The sequence below is a fragment of the Phaenicophaeus curvirostris genome, chromosome 11 (assembly GCF_032191515.1).
Source record: "Phaenicophaeus curvirostris isolate KB17595 chromosome 11, BPBGC_Pcur_1.0, whole genome shotgun sequence".
In the NCBI taxonomy this organism is placed as follows: Eukaryota; Metazoa; Chordata; class Aves; order Cuculiformes; family Cuculidae; genus Phaenicophaeus; species Phaenicophaeus curvirostris.
The window spans coordinates 16359698-16387600 of record NC_091402.1 but is presented as its reverse complement, the minus strand read 5'-3'; the positions used below and the strand labels follow the sequence as shown (position 1 = coordinate 16387600).

At 46.0% G+C, this 27903-nt stretch overlaps 1 protein-coding gene across 5 annotated transcripts; it reads right to left on the bottom strand.

Moving 5' to 3' along the window:
* Positions 1-1141: 1141 nt before the first annotated feature.
* SLC41A3 (solute carrier family 41 member 3) lies at positions 1142-26808 on the bottom strand. 5 transcript variants are annotated; one of them, XM_069865901.1, is made up of 10 exons: positions 26735-26808; positions 14433-14540; positions 13566-13637; positions 12634-12778; positions 10417-10563; positions 7700-7844; positions 6943-7022; positions 5086-5220; positions 4144-4292; positions 1142-2042 (listed from the first exon to the last, which is right to left on the bottom strand). In XM_069865901.1, exons 2-10 carry the CDS (start codon positions 14460-14462, stop codon positions 1857-1859), a joined length of 1089 nt encoding a protein of 362 aa, XP_069722002.1. In that variant the 5' UTR covers positions 14463-14540; positions 26735-26808; the 3' UTR covers positions 1142-1856. The 5 variants fall into 5 exon arrangements, with proteins under 5 accessions (XP_069722002.1, XP_069722001.1, XP_069721998.1 ...); XM_069865900.1 differs by lacking the exon at positions 26735-26808 and adding an exon at positions 24556-24589; XM_069865897.1 differs by lacking the exon at positions 26735-26808 and adding an exon at positions 24272-24562.
* Positions 26809-27903: the final 1095 nt, after the last annotated feature.

The window sequence follows — 27903 nt, the reverse complement described above, 5'->3', positions numbered from 1 at the left end:
AAAATATATATGTACGTATCTCCTAATGCAGCCACCTCAAACTGGGACCAGCAATCAGACGCTTTGCTTTCCCCACAAGCCCCCACAGCTGCTGCTGCTGCAATTATCACACGTGGGTGCTTGGGGTCGACAGCAGCGCAGCCGAGCGGAGCTAACAGCACAGAGTCTGCAGTGAGAGATAAAGCAGTGAGGCCCAAGATGGGGAAAAGCGTGTGCCTCGAATGCTGAAAATCTCCCCCACCATGAAGCCGGTGTGCACAACACCCTCCAGCTCAGCCAGCAAGGGGGAGTTTATCCATCATAACGAAAAAGGAAGAGAAGGCTTGAAGAGGGGGAAAGCAACAGCTTATATTTTTTCTGGGAGTGCTTTTCTTCATGTGTGGCAGCCCAGAGCTGAACAGCTTTTGCTAGTAGGGACCTTCAGCCACATGTTGATCTCATGCAGGAGCCTCAGCTTTGCAGCAGTTCTGGGAGACTGGAACAGCACCAGGAGCAAAGAAACACCCAGGGCCAGTAGGCACCCAACACAACTCAAATGTAAGTGTTTAAGAGATTGCAGGTCCTTGAGACAGGCATCTGTCTACCAGCAGTCTGGGGACTTGACCTCTCCCTTTCCTTCCTCCAACGCATACAAATGCAGATGATTATTAAAGTCAAGGCCCGGTGGTATTTTTCAGAGGTTTAACCCACATCCTCAGCTCCTGACTTTGGGGCACCTTATTATCTGGCTTCTTTGATTTCAGTGAGAATTAGCTGCTTTCAGCCCCACAAGCCTCCCTGACATGTTCCTGGTAGGATAAGAGCCATCCTGCAGCAAGGACCTAAGTAGTCATCTGCCAAATCCTTACCCAGCCCAACACAGTTCTTATGCGTGAACAAAGATTCTGGACTCAACATTAAGCAATTGTTGGTGAGTGGATTGTGGCTGTGGGAGAGGGAATGGCTTTAATTCTAACATGAAACTCGTGGGTTGCAAAAGGCAGCTCTTGCTTTGGATTTTCCTGAAAATCTATTAAAATTATGTTGCCCAGCCCTTAAAGAAGCAAGAAGAAGTTCTACCAGACAAGTTTGAACTAGAAACATGGCAAGAAGAAACAACCCCCAAATCCACAGCTTTACCTTTTTTTAACCACTTTATTTGTGTGTGTGTGTTTCTATAAACATTTTAACTACTGGACGTTTCATAAACCGTAAAAACAAACCTTCCTACCCGCAAAATGCAATCAATCCAGCTGGTCAGTCAGACAACAATGACGTTGCCAGGGCAGGTAGGTGGTATCCCTAGATAACCTTCCAGTTGGTACAAGCCAGCATGAGCTCACTGCTTTAGATCCTGAGCATCTGAGAGATGGAGAGGAGACAAGTTGAAAGACCTAGTTGCTCTCCTTCTCCAGGGACATGACGGGAGGGAAAAGGGGAGGCAAATAAAGAATTTCCCTTGATGGGAAACGGAGAGGTCGCAACATCCACTTGCAGGACAGAATGCAGTGACTTCATCACGCTTTGGAGCAGCATCTCAGGCTGTGTTGGTGCTAGGGGCTGAAACAGATCAAAATCCTCATTCATTACAAATGGCCCAAATGCTCCTAAACACCTTGTTTGCTGGGCGCAGGTGTGAGCAGTGGGCGCTGCTTAAAACCAGCTTGCTCACTTGCAAGGGCGCAAGTCTGTGGGTGCTGATTCCTCGGGGTGGGCGAGCCCAGCTGTAAGGCACAATGGGGAGGAGAGATGAGTTGATGGGGGTGGCAGGGGAGGCCCCAATCCAGCCAGGTGACCCAGAGCTCGTTGCCAAGTACCCTGTTGTCCCAGAGGAAAGCACCATGTCGCACAAGTGATGTGGAGCAGCCTATGGTCTCTCAGTTCCCCAGGTTCATGTCTGCACCGTGGACAAGCCAAACCAGGCGGAAACAGATGGCAAGGAACCCGGTGCCCAGGAGATCTCCCAGGGCAGTGAGGTAGGGGATAGAGAAATTATCTGGATCCAGTGCCTTCCTCCACATCAGGCGCACAATTAGGTCAGCCACGTAGAGCAGGATTCCCACCTGAGGAGAGGCAAGACAGGCCCTGATGTGAGAAGCAAGAAGGTAACGCACTGTCTCCCTCAGCTCACAGCCCAAATGACATGGCCATGCCAAGGCACCAGATCTAACAGGGATCACTGCGAGTTAACCCCTTCCCCAGAGAACCGAAACAGCGAGATGGAGCTGCACAAGGTTAGGTATAGCTGGCTCATGCCATTGGGTTGCTGCACCGCCTGGCGTCACCCACGGTGCCGCAGCCACACGCTGCCAGCCATGGCAGCATCACACAGTCCCAAATGGGAGTCTGGCCACACCAAAAGATTCTCCCAAAGGTACCGTTCCCACTCCCTATGCCATGAATGGGAGTGCTCCACCAGAAACCGGGCTGCTGCGAACATGGAGGCAACCCCAAAGGGTAAGTTCAGCCAGACTTTTTCTTCTTCATCCTTCTTCTCACCATTAGAAATTCAGATTGCGTCTACCTTGTTTTTCCCAAAAGTCTCAGTGGATAACTGGAGTTTGAGGCAGTTTTTACATCAAAGTTATCCCAAGCAGCGCTGATATGTTAAAAAAAGAAAATAATTTCTTTTTTTCATCTCAACAGTTTTAAAATCTTTGTTGTGATTTCTTTTAATTCCTATTTCATTCCTGATTCTGATAAACAGATGGAGGAAAAAAAATACTTTGGTTAATGATTAAAGACTGTCTAATTAATTGAATTAAGATGGGAGAGAGAATATGCACCCCACATCTGGTGGTCCCTCCATGGGAGACTGCAGCACAACAGGAACCAAAGCCAAAGGCAGCGTTTCTAAAGGCGAAAACTGCAAGCTGGGTGGGGGGAGAGCTTTGGGAAGCAAATTAAATAACGGAATCACAGAAACTAAAGCTGGATAGAAACTCAAAGAGTTTTATATAGACCATTCCTCTGCCTCAATATGGGATCAAATATGCCTACATCTTTCCTGACGGTCATTTGTTTAACCTATGCTAAACAACCCTCAAAGATGGAGACACAACACTTTAAGCAATCATTCCCAACGTTTTTTTTTTCCTGTTCTTGTTTTTTCCCAAGGTCTGACATAAATCTGCCTTTTTCCATTTGAAACCCAAGATTTTATGTTTCATCCCTAGTGACCACAGAGAAAATGTTAGTCTGTCTCTCCCTACAGAAGCTGGGTAACTTAAGGGCTGTTAACCAGATTTTCTCAAGCCTCTCTTCTTTGGACTAGCTAACCCCAGTCCATTCAATCATTCCTCTGAGGTCATGTTTTCTGGCCTCTGATCTTTCTCTTTGGGCTTGCTACAGCTGACCTGAACTTTCCCCTCTCTTTCTTTCTGCCTGTCTTTATGGAGGGGAAGAAAGAACCAGGCTGAGCATATTCTCCTCTACTGGCTTCCATGGGAATCTTTTGGGGTCAATGCCGTTGCTGGGATTCTGCTCTTTACACTGTCATTTATTCTGCATATTTTCATGCTTGGCTCTGGTTGAGGAGTTACCTCGATGCATAAAGAGAAGAATAAATATTTTCCTTTACAACTCTGGCTGTGCTGCTGGGCTTAGGGTTGTGCAAAGGTCGAGAAAAAACAATTGTTTACACATGCAAGGAATTCACCCACAGACACGAGGCTGCTTGTAAGGCAAAGCAAGAAATCAGCTACCTCACCCTGCAAAGTAATGAATCACATTTAAAAGGGCAAGCAAAGTCAGAGCCTCTGTGAGTTCAAGCAACAGCCGTATGCATTTCTGAGTGAGACAACGATGTTTACAAGGCAGGCAAACCAACAAATGGAACAGGCAGAATAAACTGGATGAACTGCCCAGTGCCTACACAGAACTTTAACTATTGAAAGTGAACTTCTCAGGCCTGGGTTTTCACTTTGCTTTTGACCCTTATGGCCTTGCCCAGAGGAATCCCTAGGTCTTCACTCTGATATGTGAAACCAGTTTCCATAATGAGCATGGAAACCTGCTGGCTGGGATTCTGACTTGCCCTTTGCTGAGATGACTAGTGGCAGTCTGGAAATTCTCGGGACTTAGAGACTCAAGGAGTGAATGTGGCAAAACAAAGTACCACCAACAGCAAGAGAGGTTCCTTTCGGATGAGAGTTTGGGGTTTACCTGCAGCAAAGCAGCAGTCAGATAGAACATCACAAAGGTGAAGGACAGAGACGTGTGGCCTCCCTGCAGCAGATGGATGGTGTAGAGGAACACGAGGTGCCCTGGGATAACCAGGAGGAACAGGACTCGGGCTGACTTAGAATTCACTTCTGCAGAGGACAAGAGACAGAAATGGTGATGACAACGGCTTCAGACAGTGGGAGGACAAGACGCAGTGACATATTTTAATGCATAGACTTGAGACTGTCTCCTCCCACCAACCACATTGCTAATGCCTTTTCTAGATCACGCAGCAATGTGGAGCATCTGCAGTATCAGCCTAGCAGCTTTGTGTAGCACCAAAGCTGTGCGTCAAAGACATGTTCCGTGCTGATCCACTCCACTTTGTCCAAACACTTGTATCAGCTGCTCTCTGCCTCCCACTGATTCTGCTCTGCCTTGCTGCAACCCACTCTCCCAGTTCTTAGTTTGTTTTAGTAGTAACTCCCAAACTAGCAGGGAAAATCAAGAGGAATCTGCAATGTAAAAGCACAACAGACTCAAATACAGTTTTGCTGATGCTTAGGTTTATCCATTGCTGAAGATGGAGGAACTGATTTTCAACAAGGTTATTCACCTCTCTTTCTACATGTGATGGCTCTAGGCTGGCCATGGTTAAAATTGCTTTCTATTAGATAAAATCTGAGGGTTTTTTTTCAATTACTTTCTTCAGTGCTCTCTGAAGGCCAGTTGCTTTGAATGCAAGTGAGCAAGTATACCACAAGCTTTTTTCAAGCTGCCCATGACAAACATGCTTCCTTTCCAATCTGAATCCCTTCCCTGAAAGGGGGAGAGGGAGTTCTGCCTTTGAAACCCACCTAGTCCTCCGCCAACCAGGCTTGATAAAGGAGCTATCTGTGATGACAGGCCGTGAGACATGGACACCTAGGGTTCAAGGTCTACCTGATGAGAAGAATGTGGTGCATGGGTTGGGCCAACTCTGTCTCATCTTGTAAGGCAAAACTCCAGGCATGCTCCAGAAGTGCAGGAACGTGGAAATACGGCTGGCCTGGATAGCGACCAGATTACCTCCAACACCTATGAGGACAAAACACAATAAAACTGTAAACCACCTTCACCACAGCAGGAAGCACCAGTCTAAAGACTAGCTTAAGGGGAGCCAATCTGCATTCACTTACAAGCTCGCTAAGATCAGCAATGAAAAAGAGAAAACCTGATACCACATGTCATGATGACACTGTGCTATCCACTTGGCAGAACAGCTCTTAAAAATCAGGAAGGCTCCAGTGCTCGTCTCCCTCTGATTGATTTATTGGAAACATTTTCCCTTGCTTCCCAGCACTGGCTGTAAATGCCATGTGGCCTCTGAAGATGATGTAATGGCACCTAGTTTGAATCAGTCTGTAAGCAACACCTGGAGAGAGCAGTGCAAGCAATGGCAGATGCTGCTCACAGCCACGTCTTGGATATATTCACCCAGAGAGCCATTATTGTTTAAAAGACAGCAAACATCACAGAGAGTGATTATATGTCTGTCTGAAGGCATCTAATGTGTTAAATGAAAAGGAATCATATAAGAATGAATCAGAGCCCAAATACGTTAGGTAAATAAAGACAACTAATTTCTTCCAGACTGATTAATTCTAGCAAACATGAAAAAGCAGCTATGTTTTCCAGCAGAAAACTACCCTGAGTATTTGCAGGGTAGAAATGCTGCAGAAAAGATAACAGTGAGCCAGATCCTTGAAAGGAAATGTTTCATCATTAAATGTGAGATTTGCCAGAGTGGAATCAAAGTGAAAATACTAGTTCAATATAGTTCAAGATGGGAGCTTTCTGAATCGTCCACTCCCATGCTTTGCAAGACTCCCCTGCACATGCCAAGTGAAGAGCTACCTGTGCAAAGACAGGGAGCTCTGCATAACTCTGCCACCAGCTCTGCCAAACAGGTTACCTGCGCCTACAGACCGATGTCTGCATCAATCACTGTTCAACTAAATTGCTCCTGACATACTGTCCTAATCAGGCTCTTTGGCTAACTATGCTGGAAAAGGTTTGTCAGCAAGGTGACAGGTAGTGTCATCCTCTGACACTGCAAGAGGACACCGTGTTTTGAGGGCGGTGTGAGGCCAAGCCTGCCCTAGGAACATGGGTTTCCCCTGGAATGGGCCTGTCCTGCAAAAACATTAAATAGCAGAAAAATAACCCAGTGGCTCCTCAGCAATGGCAGGATCCCCAGCAGTTTGTACTGGTATGTTTGTGTATAAAAGTACTGTGAGGCTTCAACTCACACAAAAGTTGTTGACAGCGATGTATGTATGTTAAAAATCCCTGCATATAATGTATATGTGTAATCTTTTTTGTATATATATATGTATATATATAATCTTAATAAGTTAATCTTTATCAACAACCTGTATAGGAGATGACTACACAGGTCAAATTGTTGAGTGGAGACAGACGGGGAAAATGGATTTATTGTGACATCCTTAGTATGTCTGATGTTATGCGAGTAAAGGTGTCAAAATAGCTTTCAGAGAAAACTATCAGATGCTGTTAACTTTTCCTGCAGCCCTGCCAGTAATTTTCAGCCCTGCCTGCTATTTCACTCCAGAGACACTTCAAGATATGAGTAAGTAGGGATGTAATGGGAACCAGTAGCTTCACTTCCACTCATGATAGGAGTAGGGACTTGAATACAGACTTCTGTGTAGGGGCAACAGTGGATACCATAACCCTTGGGGAAGAGGGGAAGGTACAAATAAAAGCATTCATATAACCCCCCTCTGCCCAACCTACCATTAATCACAGGTGTGAAAACTGCCATGCCTTCAAAGTTTGGGTCAGTTACAGTTTTGTCCAAGATGAGCCCTCCAATGCTGTTAAAAAAAGGAAGGTGATGAGGGTTGATCAATCTCTTTTCCCTGAGCAAATCCTATGCTTGCGAAATTAGCACACTGAGATGAGTTTCTGCTTCTTCCCCATTGCCAGGGCTGGACTATCCCCCGTTCATTCCTTTTACAGCTCAGTTTTCACCAGTAGCTAGCCTTACAGTTTTTGTTAATTGGATTGTGAGATCAGGAAGACCTCCGTGCCCACCCTTGAGCAAAATTTAGTAGCCAGGGAAGCTTTATGATCCTCCCTAAAATTCTACTATACTTCTATACTGGCCTTAGCAGTTTTTTAAAATTGTCTCCCAGGGGGAATGGCTCTACATTGACTAGTCTTCAGTCTTTGCAGATGGGAAAAAAATGAAGTTGAAGTGTGACTATTCATGATGGTCATCACGTCCCTTTTTGGTTTCATGGCTTGTACCTCCATAGTGCATGGATACGTGAGTGAGACTTAAAATGATGATTTGCTTTCTCCAATCATTTGGGGTCTCCTTATCTGCTATCTCACAGCCTGTTGGAAGGCCACCAATGGATGGGAAGCACTGGAAAACTGCACTTCCGCTGTCCCTTCCATTTTCTCTTTTGATGGCTTTCCAAATGAGCATGGGGTGTCTCTGCAGCATGCATACGCATGAGGGCTCAGCAGCAGTTCCTCAGCTTACCTGCTGATGCTCATTGCAACAATGACCGGCTGCCATCCAGATTTCAGGACTTCGGCAAGGGAAGGACTTTGTTTGGCGATAGCAACCCAGAGAGGAATCATGACAATGAAGACGGCACAGATCAGAGGAGACAGATATTTTATATCTGGTAAGGAAAAGAAATCTTGAATTAAATGCTTCACAGGATGGCAAAACCATATTCCATTACGTCTGGAAGAAACGCAGCAGGGCTCTTGCTCAGACTGAGTTACATTAGTAGAAAAATCACATGAACCAAGATACTCCTCACACAACCACCTCACTCCACCACAGAAATCCATAATTAACCCCTGAAATTCACTGCTAGAGTACGTTATTTGAAAATCAGCAGGATTTAAAGCAAGTTATATTTGAAGATGAGCAAAGACTCCAATTCCATCTGCAACTAAGCAAGACAAAAAGTTTCGAAATTTCTGGCTTCAGGGTACAAATCAAACAGCAAGTCAAGGGGGAAACTCCTGTGTGCAAGCTATATCGCACTTAAAACAGATCTCAAGTCTTCACCTAAAACAAGAGGCAGTAAGTACTTTTGGTGGCAAGCTAGCAGAATTGCTGAGCAGCTGGTCTGCTCTATTGGAACAAATGCTCTTTTGCATGTAAAAGCTAGTTAAGAGCCAGTGTTTCTTTCGTGCTAGCTTACATGTGTTTCCATTAGGTGCTTTTTCCTTTTGGTAGGGGCATAAACTTGAAGTGACCTTTAGAAGCAAAGGAATTAAAAAATAACTAGATGTACAGCACTAAAAGAAAACAAACATGACTCAGAAGCATGAGAATCACCTTCAAGCAATGGGGACGATGCCAACCCTTTTGATATAAAAATGCTTCTTCAACAAAGCTCTCCATCTGGTCTCTACATTGGGGCCAAAGCCAGTGGGTTGTAAAGTAGGTGATCTGGGAGACGAAGGAGGCTCAAAGTGTGCATTTTTCAAAATTACATTGCCAGGGCCTCAGGCTACTTGGAATGAATCAAGGTTTCTTACACAATGAGGTGCACTCTTTACGTGTGGCTTTAGTCAGCACTGAAATGCGATCACTTCTGGGATCTCCTATTTGTGCACTTATAAATATCTCCTATTTTCTCAATGCACTTTACCACCTGGAGTCACTTAGGATGGAGGGGTTGTATGACAGACTTAGATGCTGTACTGGATCTCCTATCTCCACTCCTTGTTGGTTTGGGCAATTAATTCCTTCTTAAACAATGAGACATCAGCACTGGAGTCTATCAAACCTTATGAAAAGGTTTGATCCCAGAAAGACTCCTGCCGGTGTTCAGTCTCCACATTCCAATTCTTCCACATTCTCTCACATACAGCCTATAAGCAAGCAGAAACCCTTTGGTACAGGTGGTATCTCCATTGTGCAGGACTGGAAGGACCAGGGCTGATTTTTAGAACACTGAACATCATCACTGGCAAGAGGGTATTCCACGTGAGGAGATGGTACTACATCAGATACCACATGATACCCTAAACTTCACAGATTCATCAGTATTTTTGAAGGATACATTTTGGTAGGACTCAGAAGCTGTCACAGTACGATCTGTCCCTTACTACACACTGGGAATGTCTGTTCACTGGGTATTTCCACCTCAAGAGGCTACTTAAACTACTCTGAAAACATCATAAATGCTTTCTGGTCATGACCATAGAGGTTATCACGTTGTTCCACCATGTGCTCCCTGGAAGACATTATCAGAGTCATAGCAACTGAATGTTGAACTAGCTTTACAGAGGCAGGTGTGATGGCATCATGGAAAAAGCCTATTCAAAAAAGTACCTCTGAAGCTCAAGAAGGACTGGACAGAAGTGATTTGCGGGCCTTTCCCTACAATGTGTGTGCTTCCTTGCTCCTTCCCTTGCTGGCATATGGAACGAATTATGCAAACAGAACAGCTGCCTCACTACTTCTGCTCACAGTCTGAAGCAACAGTTTGGGATTCAAATGGTATTGAGTTTGCTGGATCTTTTTATTTTCCTGTTTCTATTCTAGGTTAGACTCACGGTAAATAGCTTAGCACTTTACAAGAAACAGGCAAGCATATATCACCAAGTCAAAACGTATTTTGAGCTTTTTGGTGTCAATAGGTGCCCAAGTCTTTGCCAAAGCCACAGCTAACCCCATAACCACAACTCCTACTCAGAGTCCCATGAGCATAACACAATGAAGCACTGCCTCCCTCCCTCCAAGATGATAACAACTTCTTCATCCACAGCTCTCCATGTGAGAAGATTTAAGAATATTTCATAAATGCCAAAACCCTGAAACAGCTTTGTGAGGAAGGACCTGGTGCTGAGGGGCATGGTTTAGTATTTGATAGGAATGGTTGGACCTGATGATCCGATGGGTCTTTTCCAACCTGGTGATTCTATGACCTGCTGTTACCCATGCACAGAAAGTAGTCATGCTTTCTACTGACAGATGCAGGAACAAAGTCAATGTCGTGTATGTTAACCTTCTTTTCCAAAGCTATGGAATATGCATCGGTCATTTCTTTGACAAATCCCAGTTGTGTTTCTTAGGCTCTGCCTGCAAAAAGCCTCTTTGTCATTTTTCTGTCCCAGTGGCATGACAGCCTCCATTCCGAGACACACCAGAAATGGCTAAGAATCCCGCAATAATTTCACAAGGATTCATCCTCCCCTTGCTGAGCTGCAAATCCCTGCTAAGGAGTGTACCTATGTATTTGAAGAGCGTGCTGCTGATTCCTGCCAGCAGAGAAAGGGTTATCAAGTCTCCAAGGCTTGCGGCTATGGGTGTGGCGACATTGTCTGGATTGATCCCAACTTTCCTTGCGCCAATGATCACACCAATCATCACCAGACCTAGAAAAGACACAGAGCAGGCATCAGAGAACGAAGGAATCCTGCTGCGTTTCACCCCAGAGCTTCTGTTCTAGTTCCCAGAGGGACGTGGGGTCTGGGAAAAGCAAGAAGCGGATTGCCTGTAGTGGTACCACACAGCTGGAGATTGGACATCCCCAGGAATTTGCCCTCTTGCGTTCACCAACCTGAAGGGCATGACTCTGCCCTTCTGAACTGCACCAAAGGCCCAGAGGCACACAGGCAAATTCCAGGGATCAAACGAAATACCAGCAGGCAGCCCAAATGGAGAAGCTCCCCTCCTGAGCAGCTTAATCTTTGCTGCCTTGAAGCAGGACCAGGCACGAAGCATAGATAAGCACACAGCAGGCACGCAGCAACCTCCTGGTGCCATCCCCTGCTCTGGATTCCACAGCACAAAGATATTTTCCATATTAGACCAAAATTTCTCAGAGTTTGAACCACCAAGGAAAAATGAGCTTCCTCACAGTAGCCTAAATTAGCCTTTCAGCCTGACTGTCAGATTGACCCCTCACATCCCAGAGGGAAGCTTTTGGGAAGCTTTAATTTGCACTCGGGGGATGTTGAAGCAGCTCCAGTCAAGGGGTTATTGAGGTGGCCATCACCTCTCCTCCCCTGTGCTCTGAGCCGCACTTGGAAAATTCAGTTGCTTTTCAGGATTATTGGAAAGGACAGAGGAGGCAAATTTTTCTTTCCCAGTTAATTTAATAAGCATAAACCCCAAACTCTGATGCACTTGTGGGAATCCAGGTGGCCATGTGGAAGAGCCACCTAGAATAAACCTTGTCTTGCCAGCCTCCACTGCTGTGTGACTGGCAAGGGCAGCCTTGGGACAAGAAGACATCTATCAAAGTCCTTCCGTGGCTGACAGGATGTACCAAAGAAAGCTTGAGAAATGGTGATTCCTTCCAGGTCACAACCTCTCAGTCCCTGTTCACCCAGGCCCACCAAAGCTGAGCATGCACAGAACCATCAGCTCTCCCCTAGGAATGCCATGTGAACTCTTTCCCTGATACAATACAGAAACACATCCTCACACATGTCATTTTTCACAAAAGCCCTCCTGGACACCCACAGTCCCCTCCCCACAGTACAGTTCATGCTGCTTCCCTCCCTGCTTGTAAAAATAGCAGCTTCCTATCGCACACACCCACACACAGAACGCCTGTAGCCATGTCCAGGGAATAAACTAATGCTAGCTGAAAACCCGTACTGGTACCACAGCAAAGCCTCTCTGTATCACACCAAGCAGAGAAATTGAAGGGAGGAGTTTAACGAAAGCTGGGCTGATGTTTTTTAACTGCCTCATACCATGTTTTTCACCAAAGGCATCTACAATCACCCTTTGACTCCAGCTTCAGGATATGCACTTGCTCCAGCTTGTCCCTTTCATGTAGAAAACAGCTGTATCCAGCTCTCTCATCTCCCTCTATTCGGGGTGTCATGCTGCCCTCGTATGGCAGATCTACAAACTGATCATCTTCAGGTGACAAAGCTGCTCCTACCAGTCCACCCCATCACATTTCCCTTGCAAGAGGAATAGCCAGGGGAGCAGACTGCCTGACTCAGAACTCACAGCAGGCAAAACACAGTGCTGGCCACAGTCCTCTGCAGAGTATTAGGTGATCTGAGTACATCTCCAGCATGGTCTGGAGTTGTCTGCTAACGGATTCTTGATATCGTGCTTTGTGCATGGCATTTGTTCACTCTCCCCTAGGAAAGGGCCAGCAGAGATGGCTAACGTGTCACCCGAGACATACAGAGAAAGCATGCAGTTATGTGCCTGTAGCAGTTTCCACGTGTCAGGTGAAGTAGAACATTTTGATTGCTAATGCAGATGCCGAGAATCCAGCGGACAAAAGATGCTGGGAGAAGAGAAGCAAAGGCAGGATGCAGAGGAGGTGAAAGCAGCAGACACAGGACTAATTCTTCCTGCATCCCTCCTCCCTATGCCAGACCAAAAGGATGTCAGCTGGGCCTCCCAAGCAGAAAGGACATGTTTTTCTGCACCTGAGTGTTGTATGCTTGATCTGAGGAACCAAAACGACTCACCAAGAGAAAGTGCAGCTATGAAGGCTGTGGTAACACTGCTGGCACACAGCACGGCAGCCTGGCTCAGCTCCACAGAGCCCTTGGAGATGGCTCCCAGGATAACAGCAGCAACAGCAGCCAGAAGACCCACTACAGTGGCCTGGACCTGGGGGCGAAAAGACAGCTGGTGAGCAATCATCCAGATCTGCTTCCAGGCAGTCCTGGCTCCATGTAACTGCAGCATTTTGACACATCTAGGAGGGCAAAGCCTCGCAGAGATGCTGATTGCTCCTGTATTTAAGCAGCATCCCTCCAAGGCTCCACCATATTTAAAAAAAAAATCCTGGTAAAGTTTGAATAAAAACTCTAGAGACCTGCAAAGGGCAGATAACATTTTGGCAAAAGAGTCCATCAGCAAAGGAATAGCTCTGGTCAACACAAAAATGGGCTCCCCATCAACACAGCACTCCTAGCAAGCTGAAAGCTGTGGAGGCAGATAAGGGAAAGCACACAGACACATGTTGCAAGCCCTGTGGCCTTGCCATATGCAGCCTCTAGGCTAGTTGCTGGGTTTTAACAAGCAGAAAGAGCTACACGAAGTACATTTCTCCCATCTCTCCCCTTCAGCCCAAGGCTGATTCCCAAACACTGCCAGTAAACGACAGACTTTATCTAGGGTCTGTTGTGAAACCTCTGCAAAAGCAGTTTTTTTCATTAATTCAGTTTGTCCAAAAAGGCAATGAATGTCTAGATGTGTTTTGCAGCTAAACTACAAGCTCTGAGGCTAAATAGGACTTTGTTGGAGGTCAAGTCCTGGGCTCTGCTTGGCTTAGGTGACAATACCTGCCCCGAATCAACAGCTCTGGATCTAGCATTGCTGGGAACAGATGCTGTTGAACTGCAGCATAGCAGGAGGAAAGGGCCTTTTTCCTCTCCCAGCTGAAGTGACTCACCTGGATAAGGGCTAAATTGCAGGTGGCCATTTTCCATTGCTTCTGAGCATCATCCATCTGTCCGGTGTTAGCCTAGGAACCAAGAGGGACACCTTGAAAACCTGTTCCTGTGGCACAGGTGGCTGCTGAAGGCAGTTTCACCTGATCCCTGTGGGAAAGGGGTTGTTAAAGCCAGAGAAAAGTGAGTGCAGGTTGGCATCTCCCAGCCTTCCCCACATTTCCTTCTTTACACATCTCCGTCACATTCCAGCCCAGTGTCCCAGGCACATTAGATGCACACATGGAGGTGCAGAGGCATTGCAGGGCACACAGCTAAAAATTAAGTAGGCACATCCACCACATCCCAAAAGCTGAACAAATTAAACTATTTCTCCTCTTTTTGTTCCCCTGTTAAGCTCCAGTTTCTCCCAAGACATGCAAGACAAACAGCCCAAAGTAAACAGAACTGCTTAGGGAGACAGGAGAGACCAAATCCAGAGCAGCAAAAGCTACCGCAGGTCTCAAGAAGCCTTGGTTTGCTTACACCCAGGGTAGCATTGCTGGGAAGCCCTGGGTCTCTCAAAGATCAATAACCACACAAAAGCAATCCAACATTGAAGCTGACAGCTGTGGAGCCCTGGCTTTGTCTCCTTCATGTGTCACAGGGCCCCAGATATCAGCAACTGGCCACCCAGGGATTAATTCACCTTCAAAGCACAGATGGAAATTCCCTGTTCCAGTTACAAAATGAGGACAAAACTTATTTTAACACTCACACACCACTATTTTCTCATGCACCCAGCGTGGTTATATAAAAAGCAGAATCTCCTGATGTCCCCAGATATTCCCCCCTATCTCCACACACATCACCACCACCTTAACACTCACAGCAGTAGAGAGCCTGGATGCCAGCGTCATCTCAAGATTACCCTTCAGGCCAACCAAGGCAGGAACCAGGATAAAAACTTCTGTAATTGTCCGAAATACATCCCAGTGCTGGAAGAAAACAAAGGCAACAATCTCAGTTTGTGATGGTGACCAGACCCATGCTATTGCTTCAAAGAGGAGCGGGTTCCCATCTCGCCAACTGCTCTATGGGTGTCAGCTATGCACTTGGGAGCAGATGCTGTCCTGGGCTTGTTGCACTTTGGGAGCAAAGAAAAGAATTTTTAGCTTGCAGTATTTGTTTCTGATCTCATACACAGCAAAGGACGGGGAAGGAACTGTCTTCCTGGGGGCAGCAGAAGAGTTTGGAAAGCCACAAATTCAAATGTGCCTCCAGTATTAGCCAAGAACAACGTGAAAAATAATTAGGGTTCACAAGCCAAATGAAATACAGCATGCTCTCCATCCTTTGTACTGACACTAGATATAGGACCACCTGTTGCTATCCAGACTCATAAGAACAAACACAAAGATCTGGAAATGATCTAACAACAAAGTTGCATCTGTCCTTTTTTTAATAAACTTCTAACTAAGCATCTAAGAAAGGTGGTGGGAGGGAAGGAGATTTTTGTATCTCTTCTCCACAGGCAGTTCCTTATTCTTCCTGTTACCAAGTATGCTCTAAGCACAGCTGGAAAAGGATTTTGAATTAAGATATCCCATAAGCCCAAACTGCTAGGCTAGTATCTTTATTAATACTCCTCTGAAGCTGAACTATACAATGCTGTTGAATCAGCTACAGCACTAGAAATTATCTGAAACTTTAAGAAACTCTGTTGATTAACACATCTTCTCTAATTTATCTATCATACCATGCCTTGGAACATAATTCATTCACCCTCGTGCATTCAAGGTTGTTGGCAAAGTCCCACTGTATCCAGAGAGGCTCACATCAGGATGAAATCACAAAACAGAGCAGCCCACTGTGAAGTAAAACCAACTAGCCCAACATCTAAGAGCAGAATACAAGAAAAAAAAGAGCAGCCTCCACCAGTAGTACAATTCAGATGTATAAAACAAGAATCTACAAATTTGACAGGTTGACTTGTATTTTCCAGCCTGCAACTATCTGCCACAGGGCACCAGACCATTGTGTATGTGTTTCTGCACACTTACCAGTGTTCAAAGTATTTTTCTTTCAGGTATTCACCCAATTTCCCCCCTCCAACCCATATGCCAACCTTGAGGCAAAAAAATTCCATGCTTTAGCTTCACACCATGTGAAGGATTAACTTGTTCATTAATACTAACTTGTTACTGTCTAGTATCATACAACAGTCCTGAATTGTGGCACTAGAGGACAAAACAAACAACAGATCCCTACCCACCTTCTCCACATCCATTGGAATTCTATGAACCTGAGAGTCCAGGAGGCTGGACAGACTCAGTAAATGTTGACACATTCAGTTGTCAGCGGGCTGGGAAATGTATACAGCGTGTGATGGCTTGGTGTTTTGCTCTGGCTGTGCCATGAGAAGCTGTGGCAAGCTGGTGGTGTCGCTGTCTGCTGGGAAGATCTCACAGCTCCCCACTGAGTCAGGATGAATGAAAGTGGGGCTGTGTCATCCCTGAGCACATAGTGCAAGGCACCCCTCAGAGATGCAGACAACCAGCAAAACGTTATTAGCAGTTTTAAAAGGCACGTTTCCTGACAGTGGTGACTTGGAAACAGGCATGTTTCAAAATGTTAAAGTTATTGCCGAGTAAATAACAGACAACGTGAGAATAGTCACCTTATTTGACACACTACAATTTTGTTTGAATTTGTTAACATGGAACTTAAATACCTGAGAAAATCTAGGGGTGGACATCTCTTTTAAAGATTCAAATGCCCCTCTCTCCTCTCTCTTTAATTAAGAGTAAAGATCCAAATACATCTTTGACACCTTCAAAAGAAAGAGGAAAAGAAACAGACTTCATAGTCACAATGTAGAAAAACCCAATAATTTAAAATACAAAGGCATACAGACATTCACATTTAAGACCTTGCATATTTTGCACATAAAAAGACATAAATAAAAAGCAACAGAAAAACTCAACTGTCTGTATTTTCTCTGCAGGTCACCTTTGGGAAATACGGCTTTATCATCTCAACATAAGCTCCAATCTCTGTGTTCATGATAAATTTTGTAGGTCTCAGGTCATCATAACAGAAGTTTCAGGATGTGTGGTATGATTTTTGTGGACTCTGCCTTATATATAATTACACTGAAAGCCTTTGAACAATTAATAAAGAATCACACAACTGTACTAATAACAAATCCCCTGACTTAATTGCTTCCATTTGAGTCTCATTAGTGACTCACCAAGAGCCTGAGGACAGATTCATAATGATTTACACCACAGTAGCCAGGACTCCATTGCGTTAGAGACTGCAGAAATACAGAATAAACAGATGACTCCTTTTCCATCACCTTGCAGAACTTTCAGCTGCAGGAGCAGGTGAATGAGGCAGGTTAGAGCTGTGCAGGCAAGAAGGTGCCTGAATGAAGACAGCTGGATTAAGTCTAGGAAGCATTTCTGTCCTTCGAGATGAAAACCGGCCTAGAAGGAACAGAAACATTCCCTGCAGCATTGCAAACCTGGACACTGAGCCAGGTAGAGACTCTTTGCCACTTCATGCCCCTGTGATGGAGTTACAGCCCTAAAGCTCAACTCTGAAGAAAGCTGGTTCCCCCATGAACCACTGCACTTGGTCTCCATGCCAACTGGATCTGCTCATGAAGTCCCAGAGAGGAAGGGAGGCTATGATTTACTGGGACAGCCTCCTCACATGCAGTCTTAGCCCCACTGTCCCTCCTTATAGCATCGTCACAATCCCAATCATGACCAATTACCTCTCCAGGGCATCCATCCTCCCATGATGGCAGCCAAGAAAACTCTAGTTTTTCCGTTGCCCGGAACAAGTCAATAGAAAGATGAATAGATACTGGGTTATAAAACGCAAGCCAATTCAAAATCCTTTTCAATGCTAATAATCTCATTGGCTTTTATCAACAAAGGACAAGGTTATCTTATATCTGTGCCTTTTATTTGGACTGTGTCCCACTGCAGTGGTGGGGAGAGGGAGAATGAGAAAGAAGCTTTCCTCCTGAATTCTCTGGTTTGAAATGTTATCATCCAGCTTCAACCTGATTCTTCACCTTACTGTAAAAGAGTAGGGCAAACACTGGCAGGGCTCTGCAAGGTCTCCAACAATGCCAGCCAGCCCAAAATCCAGATCAACCAGCTGGACAAGGATCACTGAAGCAAAGGCGGAAACATCCAGCTGGAAAAGATCCATGTCATGCTACCAGTCCTGCACAGAGACCATAACCAAGAAAAGAAAATGGCAAATGAGTCTTTCTTTGAGCATCCTTTTATTACAGTTTGAGAGATTCAGGTTTGAATCTCTCCAGTTTGCCTTGGAGGCAACTGGGCTAGAAAAATCTCTCGTGTTGATTTTTTTTTTTAACAGTAACAGTTCTTGGTTTCATCCTAGGGCAGATGAGAAACCACCAAAATCCTTAGAAGTTTGACAGGACACAAACAAGCATTTTCCACTTTGCTTTCCTCTTTACAACAACATCAGCCCTGCAAACGAGAACCAGCCCCAGCACAGAACCTCATTATTTCAAGGTATTTTGTACATAGCAAAACAAGGGCAGCTCCATTAAACACACATGTACGCTCTAGATACCATACTTGAGCTTGCTCATATATCTCTCTGTCAAAGGCAGATATAGAGTTTTCTAAGAATGTTTTGCTTTGACTGCAAAGTGTGAAGTGCTCCTCAGCCAGACCGTCTCCTGAAAAATGGGCAAATCCCAGACTCCTGAACTAGAAAAAACTATAGTTTCAGTAGCGTGAGCCCTCATTATTACTAATACAAATCTTATGGTTCTTGTCCTCAAGCAAAGAAACTTAGTCTCAGGTTTTAGTCGGACAGGATAGTGAGTTTCTAGCTCTCACGCTTGCAGGAAGAAAAGCTGCAAATAAGCAGGTTCAAGACAAAAAGGCACAGAAGAATAATCCAAACCTTTAAAGGCTAAGATCTCTGGGTTTTCTCAGCTACTGGTTTTGTTTTTAAACAGGGAGTTGTTGATATCATGGCAGCTTACCTCACTAACACCTCTCTTGTGCCAGTTGTGACTCTCTGGAAGACAAACACAGTGACTGATGGCTTCTATTTCAACACAGCTGGAAACACCTTCGCCAAAATTTACACTTCCTATTATTGTGCTTCATGCATGATCCCTTTTCTAAGAGTCTAGTGAACAAATACACAAAAGTAGATTGCACTGTGGTATTAAAAGGACACGTGCAATGTAAGTGTACACGGCATGCTTTTTCTATCAGTTTGGATACAGTTACATCCTTGAACAGAGCCCAGTTCTTAGGAAACGCATCCAATTTCTTTTAGACAAAGACCTATTCACCTGCCAAGGGTATCAAGTGGAAACGTACTATGTCTTTATCCCTCTCCGAGGTATCTGGCCAAAGATAACTGCTTACTGTTAACTTAATACCTTGGGTAGTTTGAGAACTTCTGTAATGCTGCAAGACAGGTCTGTGCCTAAGCACGGCACAAGGTGGAGATGACAAACACAGCACAGCAACACTGTGTGCCATTCCAGTTAACCCTTCTTTGATATTCCTCATATTCCCCTTAGTTCAGCTTCTCTGCCTTCTTTGTTTCTTCCAACGCATGAAAGAACAGCAAGGTATTGTCTTTCCAAACACTCAAGTATCCATATTTAGCTCCTGCTGTGGTAGTAATGCCAGCGAATCCAATGTACTTCAGTGAGCTCAGAGCGCAGGAGATATCCTTGAGAAACTCTGCCAGCCTTTTGATTTGTAAATCCACTGGCATGAGATGCGCAAACTAGATCAGATTTTGCATTTCTATATGTGCCACTGGTACAAATGAAAGACAGATGGGATAGATTCTGGTTGTGGGCAAAACAGGGCAAATCCAGCAGCACTGCTTGGAAGTCAATGGAAGCTAATCCAAATTTACACCCACCTCAGAATCCATCCAAGAAGCACTCAGTTTGTAGGCAATGCTAATCTTTTCATGCTGGCATGCCTTTCATCGCAGTATCTAAATGCCTTCTAGACCAAAGATTACATTAGGTTGTTCGCAAAGAACTGAAAGCGTAAACTTGCCTCTGAGTGAGACAGGTAGTTAATAACAACCCTGACCTAGATCTTCTTATCAGCAATTTTTGAAGGAAAGAAATAATACAATGCAATAGGGAAATATGCCACAGTCTGATCCCGGTTACTTCATAGCAATCATCACCAAAGTGTTTAGCTAGTTACAGTAAAGGGAACACCCAGTCTAACACACTGAGGCAGCCTGTCAGAAAGGCACTATCCGACTTTACAAGGAGCCCATGTACCGATCTAAAGGAGATGGATAGCGTTCCTCTAGCACAGACAAAGCCTACAACATCCATCCAGCTGCTACGGCCACACACATTAAAAGCAAACCCCCACAAATACTCAAGGTCAGTGAAGCAGCCCACCCTCTCACTACTAAGTTGCCCTAACCACATGTACCTACTTGAACAACATCCATCAAGAGGCCAGCAGCTACCATGCCCAAACCAGCCAGAAGGAATGGCATGAAAATCTGGGAGGCAATGGAGAACGAAGTCTCTGGGAGAAATCCACTGGCTGACCTGGTCAACTTGCAGGTGAAACCTCTCAGCTTCTTGCCATGGAAGCACAATTCCAATTGTAACTGAGTGACCACCATGGTCAAACACCATTACCCCATGCTCAGCAGGGCACACGGGGGGAGGTTAGGACATCACACAGATCCTCCTGGTAGCCCTCTCCAAAGTCAAACAAAACGTGTTTCCTCAAACTACAGCAATGATGCCAAATTGCTCTAGCTTCTTCTCCTCCACGGAGCACGTCCAGAGGGTTGCAGAAAGAGTATCCTCCAAAATTGATTCACGTGGGTTGATCCCAGATGGCAGCAAACTTGACAGACACTACTTCTCCAAGTTATATCCAGGAAGGAATTAAAAAAGAGAAAAGAAAATTGCAGAGATGTCTGTGGACGAATAGAAATGAGCCCACACCCCATTCAGCTCCCACCACTTCAGTAAAAACCAGTAAGACCTGCTCAGACTACAGCACTGAAAGAGTGACGGGTCATGCAAGAATCCCTCAGTGTGCTCAAACGCACTAGCACTAGTGTCCTTTCTCCTCAGGTTACATTTCTTGTCAGACCGCGGCTCGCCTTTGATACGATGGTTTAATATGTAAGCCTGCTGCAAACCGGACCCAGTTCCCTCACTCCCACCATAAGCAACGCTGAACTTTTCTCGCTGTCCCAAGGCCGAGGAGGTGGGGAGTTAACAACCAGGATCCATTCCACTCTCCTTCAAGGTGAAGAAAGGTCAAGGAAAACATGAGTCCACATTTCTCACAGCTGACAATATCATGCAGGTCTCATCCCCAGGCAAGTGACGCAGCTAAGCCAGCTGGTGAGAGAAGATCCGCCCTCCTAGACCCCCGTCCCTCTCGTCCCCTCCATGGGCTCCACAGGATGTAACGAGCTTCGTCTATGCTAGCGATACCTCTGAATGACTGGCTTTCAGGGGGGAAAAAAAAAAAAACATCCAGAGAACCAGCCAATAAGCTTCAAAAGCGAACACCCTTATCTGCTGTCATCACTTCAACTTTCTGCTAGTTTACAAAGGCCAAGATAAGAGTCATAGCCAGAGCTTATTTAAGGTAGCTCCATAATCTCACTGCACTGCTGGCGAGGGAGAGAAAGGGTGAACATTTCCATAGCATGCTGTGAGCTGGTCTTCCTTCCCATCCTAAAGCAAAACACTGCTTCTGCATACTCCCAGGAAGATAATTCCTTTGAGAGAGGGGGTATTACCCCAGAATATCCGTGGTCAAACAGCTGACACAAACTCGGGAACCAGAGCTGCATCATGGCCACATACAGCCAAAGAATTTGTGTCCTTCTCGATGAAGACCAAAATGTATTCTTCAGCTCAAAGTTGGGCACGCGGGTAAGGGAATCAGGATATTCTGTCAGAGCACTTTCTGATAATTAATTTGGGCAAACTAACTGGATCAGTGAAGTAAAAAGCTTTAAAAGCACAGTTTTGGGTGCAAGGAAATAGGATTGGCTTAGCACATTGGCAACTGAGCTTTTTCACTCTTCAGCCACAGGTTCAAAGCTACCCATTCCCAGTGAAGACAAATGAGTGAAAGCAAGTACTCATTGGCAAACACAGAGATTCAGGTTTCTCAGTCCAGCTCCAATTCAGTGTATAAATTACATTCCCTTACCAGCACTTTTTTATACTAATTCACCCCTTCCCTGACACTTTGTGAAGAGAGATGTAAAGATTAATGACGTGTGGACTCTGTCCTTGTGAGCTTGGAGCTAAATGCATTGGCAGAGCCAGACAGAACAAGTTAAACAGGGAACCAAGGAAGCTCTCAGTTATACGGATGGTGTGTTTCTTTTGGACCGAATTCATGCAAACCAAAGCATGATGCCTAATGGGCTGAGATGGAAAAGCAGATCTCTCTGCAAGCATAGCAGGGTGGAAAATAAGCCCTAGTACATATCAGAGACTCTGCCCTGTGCTGTTTTCTAGGTTGATATTTTGGTACAGCCCCTGAAACCTTCTCCACTCCTGGCTGGCTTGGTGTGTACGTGTGTCTCTTGCACCTAACAATAGCCCAGTTAGCTGAAACCCAACAAAGGAGTGCTAATCTAACTGGAAAAAATGCCCACAATAGCTGGAAGAGGGAGGTTAATAAAAATCTTTTAATAACCACATGACTCAACTACTTTATACCAGCCAGGAACTAAGAAGTGACATCATGAAGGCCCACTTCTGGTTAGAAATTCACAGAGGCTTCATGGAAATAAAGGACAATTTATGATGACTACCACAGGTTTTCAAAGGTCTGATAATGTGCATATCTAGTCCCATATGTCACTGTATCTGCCAGCTAGACTGCTGACAGGCAGAAACCTTAATGTAAAGGAAATATTAATGAGCCTGAATGACTCAAACACCATTAAAAAAACACAGCAACAACACATCCTGTACTAAAGCATCAGTCTGGCAGGGTTTATGAGTTTATCACGCTTCACGTCTCTCTGTTTCTAAGCAAGCACCATAAAAAGCCTTCAACCAATGAATCATTATGCAGAGAAGGTAATTGATTCAGGTGATCTGCGTATGTACACTGGGTTATTCTATTAAGCATTTAAGGAGCCCCTGATAATTATCTGCACCATATTTGTCACCAAAGAGATACATTATATTTTCCTGACAAAGAAATATACCATATTTGTCTGCAAAGCCATGCATCAGGTTTGAGAAGAAAGACAGTGGTTGTTAACAGCACTAGAAAGATTGTGACTGGTTGGGAAAAACACTCCCACCTGACAGATGCACTGCTTATAGAGGCAAAAAGAGGGGGGTACAGAGGGGGGTACACTGCTGCCCTTTGCTGCACACAAATACACTGCATCCCTACACTTGCAAGAAGAGCACGGTTTTAAACATATCCAATCATCCATGCAAAGAAGGGAGAGGAATAACAGTGAATGCTCTTACAACTAGTCAGTTAGCAACAGACAGCACTATCCTGACACCTTAGACTCATGAGAGGATGCTGCTTTTCAGGGACCGTATGTCCCGTTGGTTAGAGCACTGTCATTCCTGATTTGCTAGCTCTCTGTCAGATCAGGCAGTGCATTTTTGTTTCTTACCTTGCTCCTCTCTTCCTTACGTTCGGGCAGGGTAGAGAAGAAAGATTACATGGAGACTGAGAGAAGCACACGGAGAGTGTACTGAGTACATGCTAAGGTCAGTTAAGGATACTGTGTCATTCTTAAGACTTTATAGCTCTTCTAGCTTAGGGAGATTAGCCCAGGGCTAGTAGCAAAACAACAGAGCTCCGCATTTGTGAAAGTTGTCAAGGCAGGCACAATTGTTTCAGAGTTACTGTATGAGACAGGTCAGGGCAGTCTGACCCAACAGTTAGTTAGTCAAATAACAAGGGTTAATGAAGAGGCACAGAGCAGTGAGAGTCACCTGTAGTATAAAGGCATAGCAATTTGTCATCCGAAAATTAATTGCAGGTTTAAACCCTTTAACATTTGATTATCACCGCTGTTTTAAAGCTACGTATTGCTACACCATAGCGGGAAAGGTCTGGTACTATCAGAGAATCTGAAATCTGACTGGAAGAAGACTCAAGGATTTGAGTCATCTCCTACAAGGCCTTAGAAAAGGATGTGGTACGTAGGCTGGGCTAGGCACCGGGCTGGTTGTATGAAGTGTTAGCAGTTCTGGACTAGCTGGCTCCTTGTGCAGCGAAGCAGGGGATGCAGTACTTCCCTGAGCTACACACAGAAGTGATGCAGCTCTACCTACTGCAGGGAAGCACTGTGCCACTACAGCCCCTGGGGCTGCAGCTCAGCCACCCTCTTCCCAGGACCAAGGTGAGATCTTTGCACAGGACTGCACTGCCTACACAGATGCCTCAGATCCTTCACATGCTCTTTAGTACCATATTGCCTTTTATCTCCAAAGGAGAAACGGGGCCAGAAAACTATCACACGTTGTCTCCTGAGAGATGCACAGAAGTCCATGACAGCAGACTCTGAAGGACATGTTGGCATGTGAAACTGCTGCAAATTCTCCTTTACTTTGCTATCCCCAGAGCAAATTCTCTGCCTCTGAAGAGAAGTCCCCCGCCTATCCCATTCCAGGTACACCAGACCAGTTCCTTTACCTTACCTGAACATAATCCAAAACCATGCCTGCCAAGACCATGCCAAGCCCAGCTAGAAGGTATGGCAGGAGCACTTGCAGGCAAATTGCGATGGCTGACTCCTCCTGTGACTTTGCCATGGCTGCTTTCTCCTCAGCCAACAGCTTCTGCTGTGCAGACAGAGAGACATCCTCTGCCTCCTGGCTGCCAAGTCGGCTCTCTCTGTGTTTACCCTTGCTCTTTGCTTTGTGCCTGGATCGCTCTCCATTCCTAGTCCTGCCCTCTTTTTTCCGCTGCCGAACTTCCTCACCTTTCATGGTTGCTCTCTTGATCACAAAGTTTTTCTGAAAAACAAAGTCAGAAGCAATGAGATAACGAAAGGAGGCATCAGATACATCAGAGACAGGAAACCCATTCGTAATTTGTCCAATCCACTAACCTGAAGGCAAACCAATACCTAAAAGCCTAGATGCTCTGCTGAGTCAAATAATACTACTTAGTTTACTTTCAACTTTGTATAGCATCCAATTAGTCTTTTTCTGTGACTGCATCTCTCTTCCCAGGCTGATGCTCGTGCTGGAGTGCTTGCTGTGCATCCTGGGTCCCACCCTGGGAACACCTAGAAGGATGCAGACGGTGCTGCACACAACCCGAATTCTGGACCTACCAACTCTCACAGTGGGTCTCATGAAAACCGAAGAGTCCAGCAGGATCTATTCCTTTTTAGGATGTGACCCCTAGCTATGAAATGGCAGCAGTTCACACCTGGGCATCCTGCAGTGCAGGAAAGGGTACAAGCACACCTAGCTGTACAGGTAGCTGGGTACCGCTCCTGGGTACCAGGATATAAATCCAACCTGTGTGCCTTTTCTTCCTTTTGTGCCTCTGTTGACACGCATGCACTATGTGACTCATCGGTGTCTAAGGAAGCTGCCGTGACCCCACGTAAGTAAAAATAAAGATGCAAAATTGTTACCAGCTGCCCTGTTCCCGCCACATTTCCTGATGTAACTGTCATTCATCCCGCCTGCTCCAAATCTCCCCCCATCGCCTCCTGCCAGCACCCATCCAGGTGACCCATGCAGGTTCTCCGATGCTCTCACTAGGAAGAGCCCCTAAACCACGGGTAGGCTCAATCCTCTCCTCGCCCAGCATCTGGGAGCGGAGCAAGCAGCCGGGAGGCCCCAGTGGCGGAGGAAGGGGAGGGAGGGAGGGAGGATGGACAAACCCAAAGCCCCAGCCTGCGAGAGGGAGAAACCCGCTCCCCGCTCCCCCGCTTACCGGGACGATGCGAAGGCGGGAGGCGCCCGCACATCAGGGCGCGGCGGCCGCGGGTTCGAGCCCAGCCCCCGGCTCCGGGCTGCGGGCTCAGGGCCGCGGGGGCGGCGCGGAGCCGTGAGTGGCAGGCGCGGGGCCGGCCCCGGCCGCTCTCTGCAGCTGCCGGCAGGGTGGCTGAACCCCTTTTGTACGCGGCTCCAGGGGGATGCGGGGGGACTGGAGTCTCCGGCCAGACGCGGGGCGCTCGGGGGATCCCCGCGGGGATGGCAGAATCGCCAGGTTGGAAAAGACCTTGGAGACCATCGAGCCCTGTCCTCAAGTACCTACTACCTGAAACTACCTGAAAGGAGGTTGTAGAGAGGAGGGAGCTGGCCTCTTCTCCCAAGTGACAGGAGGCAGGACGAGAGGGAATGGCCTCAAGCTCCACCAGGGGAGGTTTAGGCTGGACATTAGGAAAAAATTCTTCACGGAAAGGGTCACTGGGCACTGGCAGAGGCTGCCCAGGGAGGGGGTTGAGTCACCTTCCCTGGAGGGGTTTAAGGGACGGGTGGACGAGGTGCTGAGGGACATGGTTTAGTGTTTGATAGGAATGGTTGGACTCGATGATCCGGTGGGTCTCTTCCAACCTGGTTATTCTATGATTCTAAGTACCTGCCCGCTGCTAAACCGCATCCCTAAGCATTTCATCTGTTCAAACACCTCCAGGGATGGGGACTCAACCACCTCCCCGGCAGCCGTTTCAGTGCCGGATCACCCTTTGGATGAAGAGTTTTTTCTGAACGTCCAGTCTGAACCTCCCCTGGCACAACTTAAGGCCGTGCCCTCTAACACCTTGTAGGGATGTGCCCAAGCCTCTGGGCATCCCACCATCCCAAGACCCCGCGGCGGGTGTTACGGAAAGGGCGACAGCTCTCAGCACAGAAGACGTTTCCTCTGCGGTTTCTTTCATTTCCTTATTATTTTGGCACCTGCAAGAGCTCTCGTTGCAAGCTTCCTGTGCAAAACCCTGCCTCCACCACAACCACACAAAAACTTTCGTTTGATTTTCTTTCCCCCCTCCCGCATCGAATCAGCATGTTCACGACGCGATTACAGCATCCGTCACGTTTAAGCACATAAATCCCAGTAAGCACGGAAGTAACTGTACTCGTGCCGGTCTCCTGAATCATGCAGCTCAAATTTCCAGAACAATTGAGGACATTAAATCATACCTCAGTACCAGAGCAATCTTATATCCTGCTGAAGTCTCTCAGATGTCATGCTAAAGGGCTCTTACTGATAAAATGGTGCCTCGGGGCCTGCGGGCTCTGGCACACCAAAGGGAGAAGAAGGTTTTCATAAGTGACAGTAACGAAGCTTCGCAGCTGGTGCGTGTTCAGGGTGCGCGTTCACTGCTGAATGTCACTGCTCTAAAGGCGAGGTTTAAATTTCAGCTCACTTGGTGTAATTTTATGTCTCTGCTTTGCAACGGATGCTTCCCTGAGAGTGCTCAGGAGACAGGTTTTCCTGTGAGAAATAAGAAGGGATGGGATACAGATTAAAAAAAAAATAGCAACCTTGCCAAGACATTTTTAGACCTGTTAAATGTATTCTGCTATCACTTTACCACTGAGCTTCAAAGAAAGATATCTACAGAGCAAGCGGAAAGTCTCCTGGGAAATTTGATTGACAAGGGCATTTTGGTAACAGTTCCAGCTCAGGAACACCAGTGTTACACAAGGGATCTCCCAACCGAGTCCAACCATCAGCTACAAAAGGATCTCCCAGATCTGCTAGACTTCATTTTGCATGCAGAAGGAAACAACCATCTGGCTCACATATACCATGTCCCCATGGCTGAAACCCCTGTTGTATCACCAGTGTGTACATATTTGAGAAGGTCGCCTTTCAGCAGCGGCACAAAACTGCACTTTCTAGGAAGTGCAGCAGCAGGGATTAGATACATCCTGGCTTTGACGTAAGGGAATGGTGGTTGGACCTTGATTGCAAACAGAGCTCCTGTGGCTCTGTAGATAGGATAGTTCAGCTGTTTACTGCAGTCTGGGAAGTGCTTGTTGGCACGAAGCTAAGCAACTTCGTGTTAACATGTTTTCTCCCCTCACCAAGACATAATTCACATGTGCTTCTTTGCTCTCCCACAGATGTGCAGGTAGTACCGGCAGTTACAAGGACGCTTGAGGACACATTGCACTCATTGCTGTTTCTCTCCCCAACACTTTTGAAGACTGTTTCCTCCAGTAGGAAAATAAGTTTGTCATTCCCCTCCTCTCCTCCATGTTGCTTTGCTGCTGGACTTTCTTTCCAACAATCATTCCTTCAGCCAAGCAGATGGGAATTTTACTGCTTTTCCCCAGCATTCTGTCAAGAAATATTACTTTTT

Excerpts from the sequence above, each read along its gene's own strand:
- SLC41A3 (XM_069865897.1), bottom strand. The coding sequence starts at position 24,562 with ATGAAAGGTGAGGAAGTTCGGCAGCGGAAAAAAGAGGGCAGGACTAGG. Across the intron at positions 7,845-10,416 it reads CACGCTCTTCAAATACATAG|ATATAAAATATCTGTCTCCT; the intron begins GTACACTCCTTA and ends TTTCCTTACCAG. Across the intron at positions 5,221-6,942 it reads TTTCACACCTGTGATTAATG|GTGTTGGAGGTAATCTGGTC; the intron begins GTAGGTTGGGCA and ends TTGTCCTCATAG.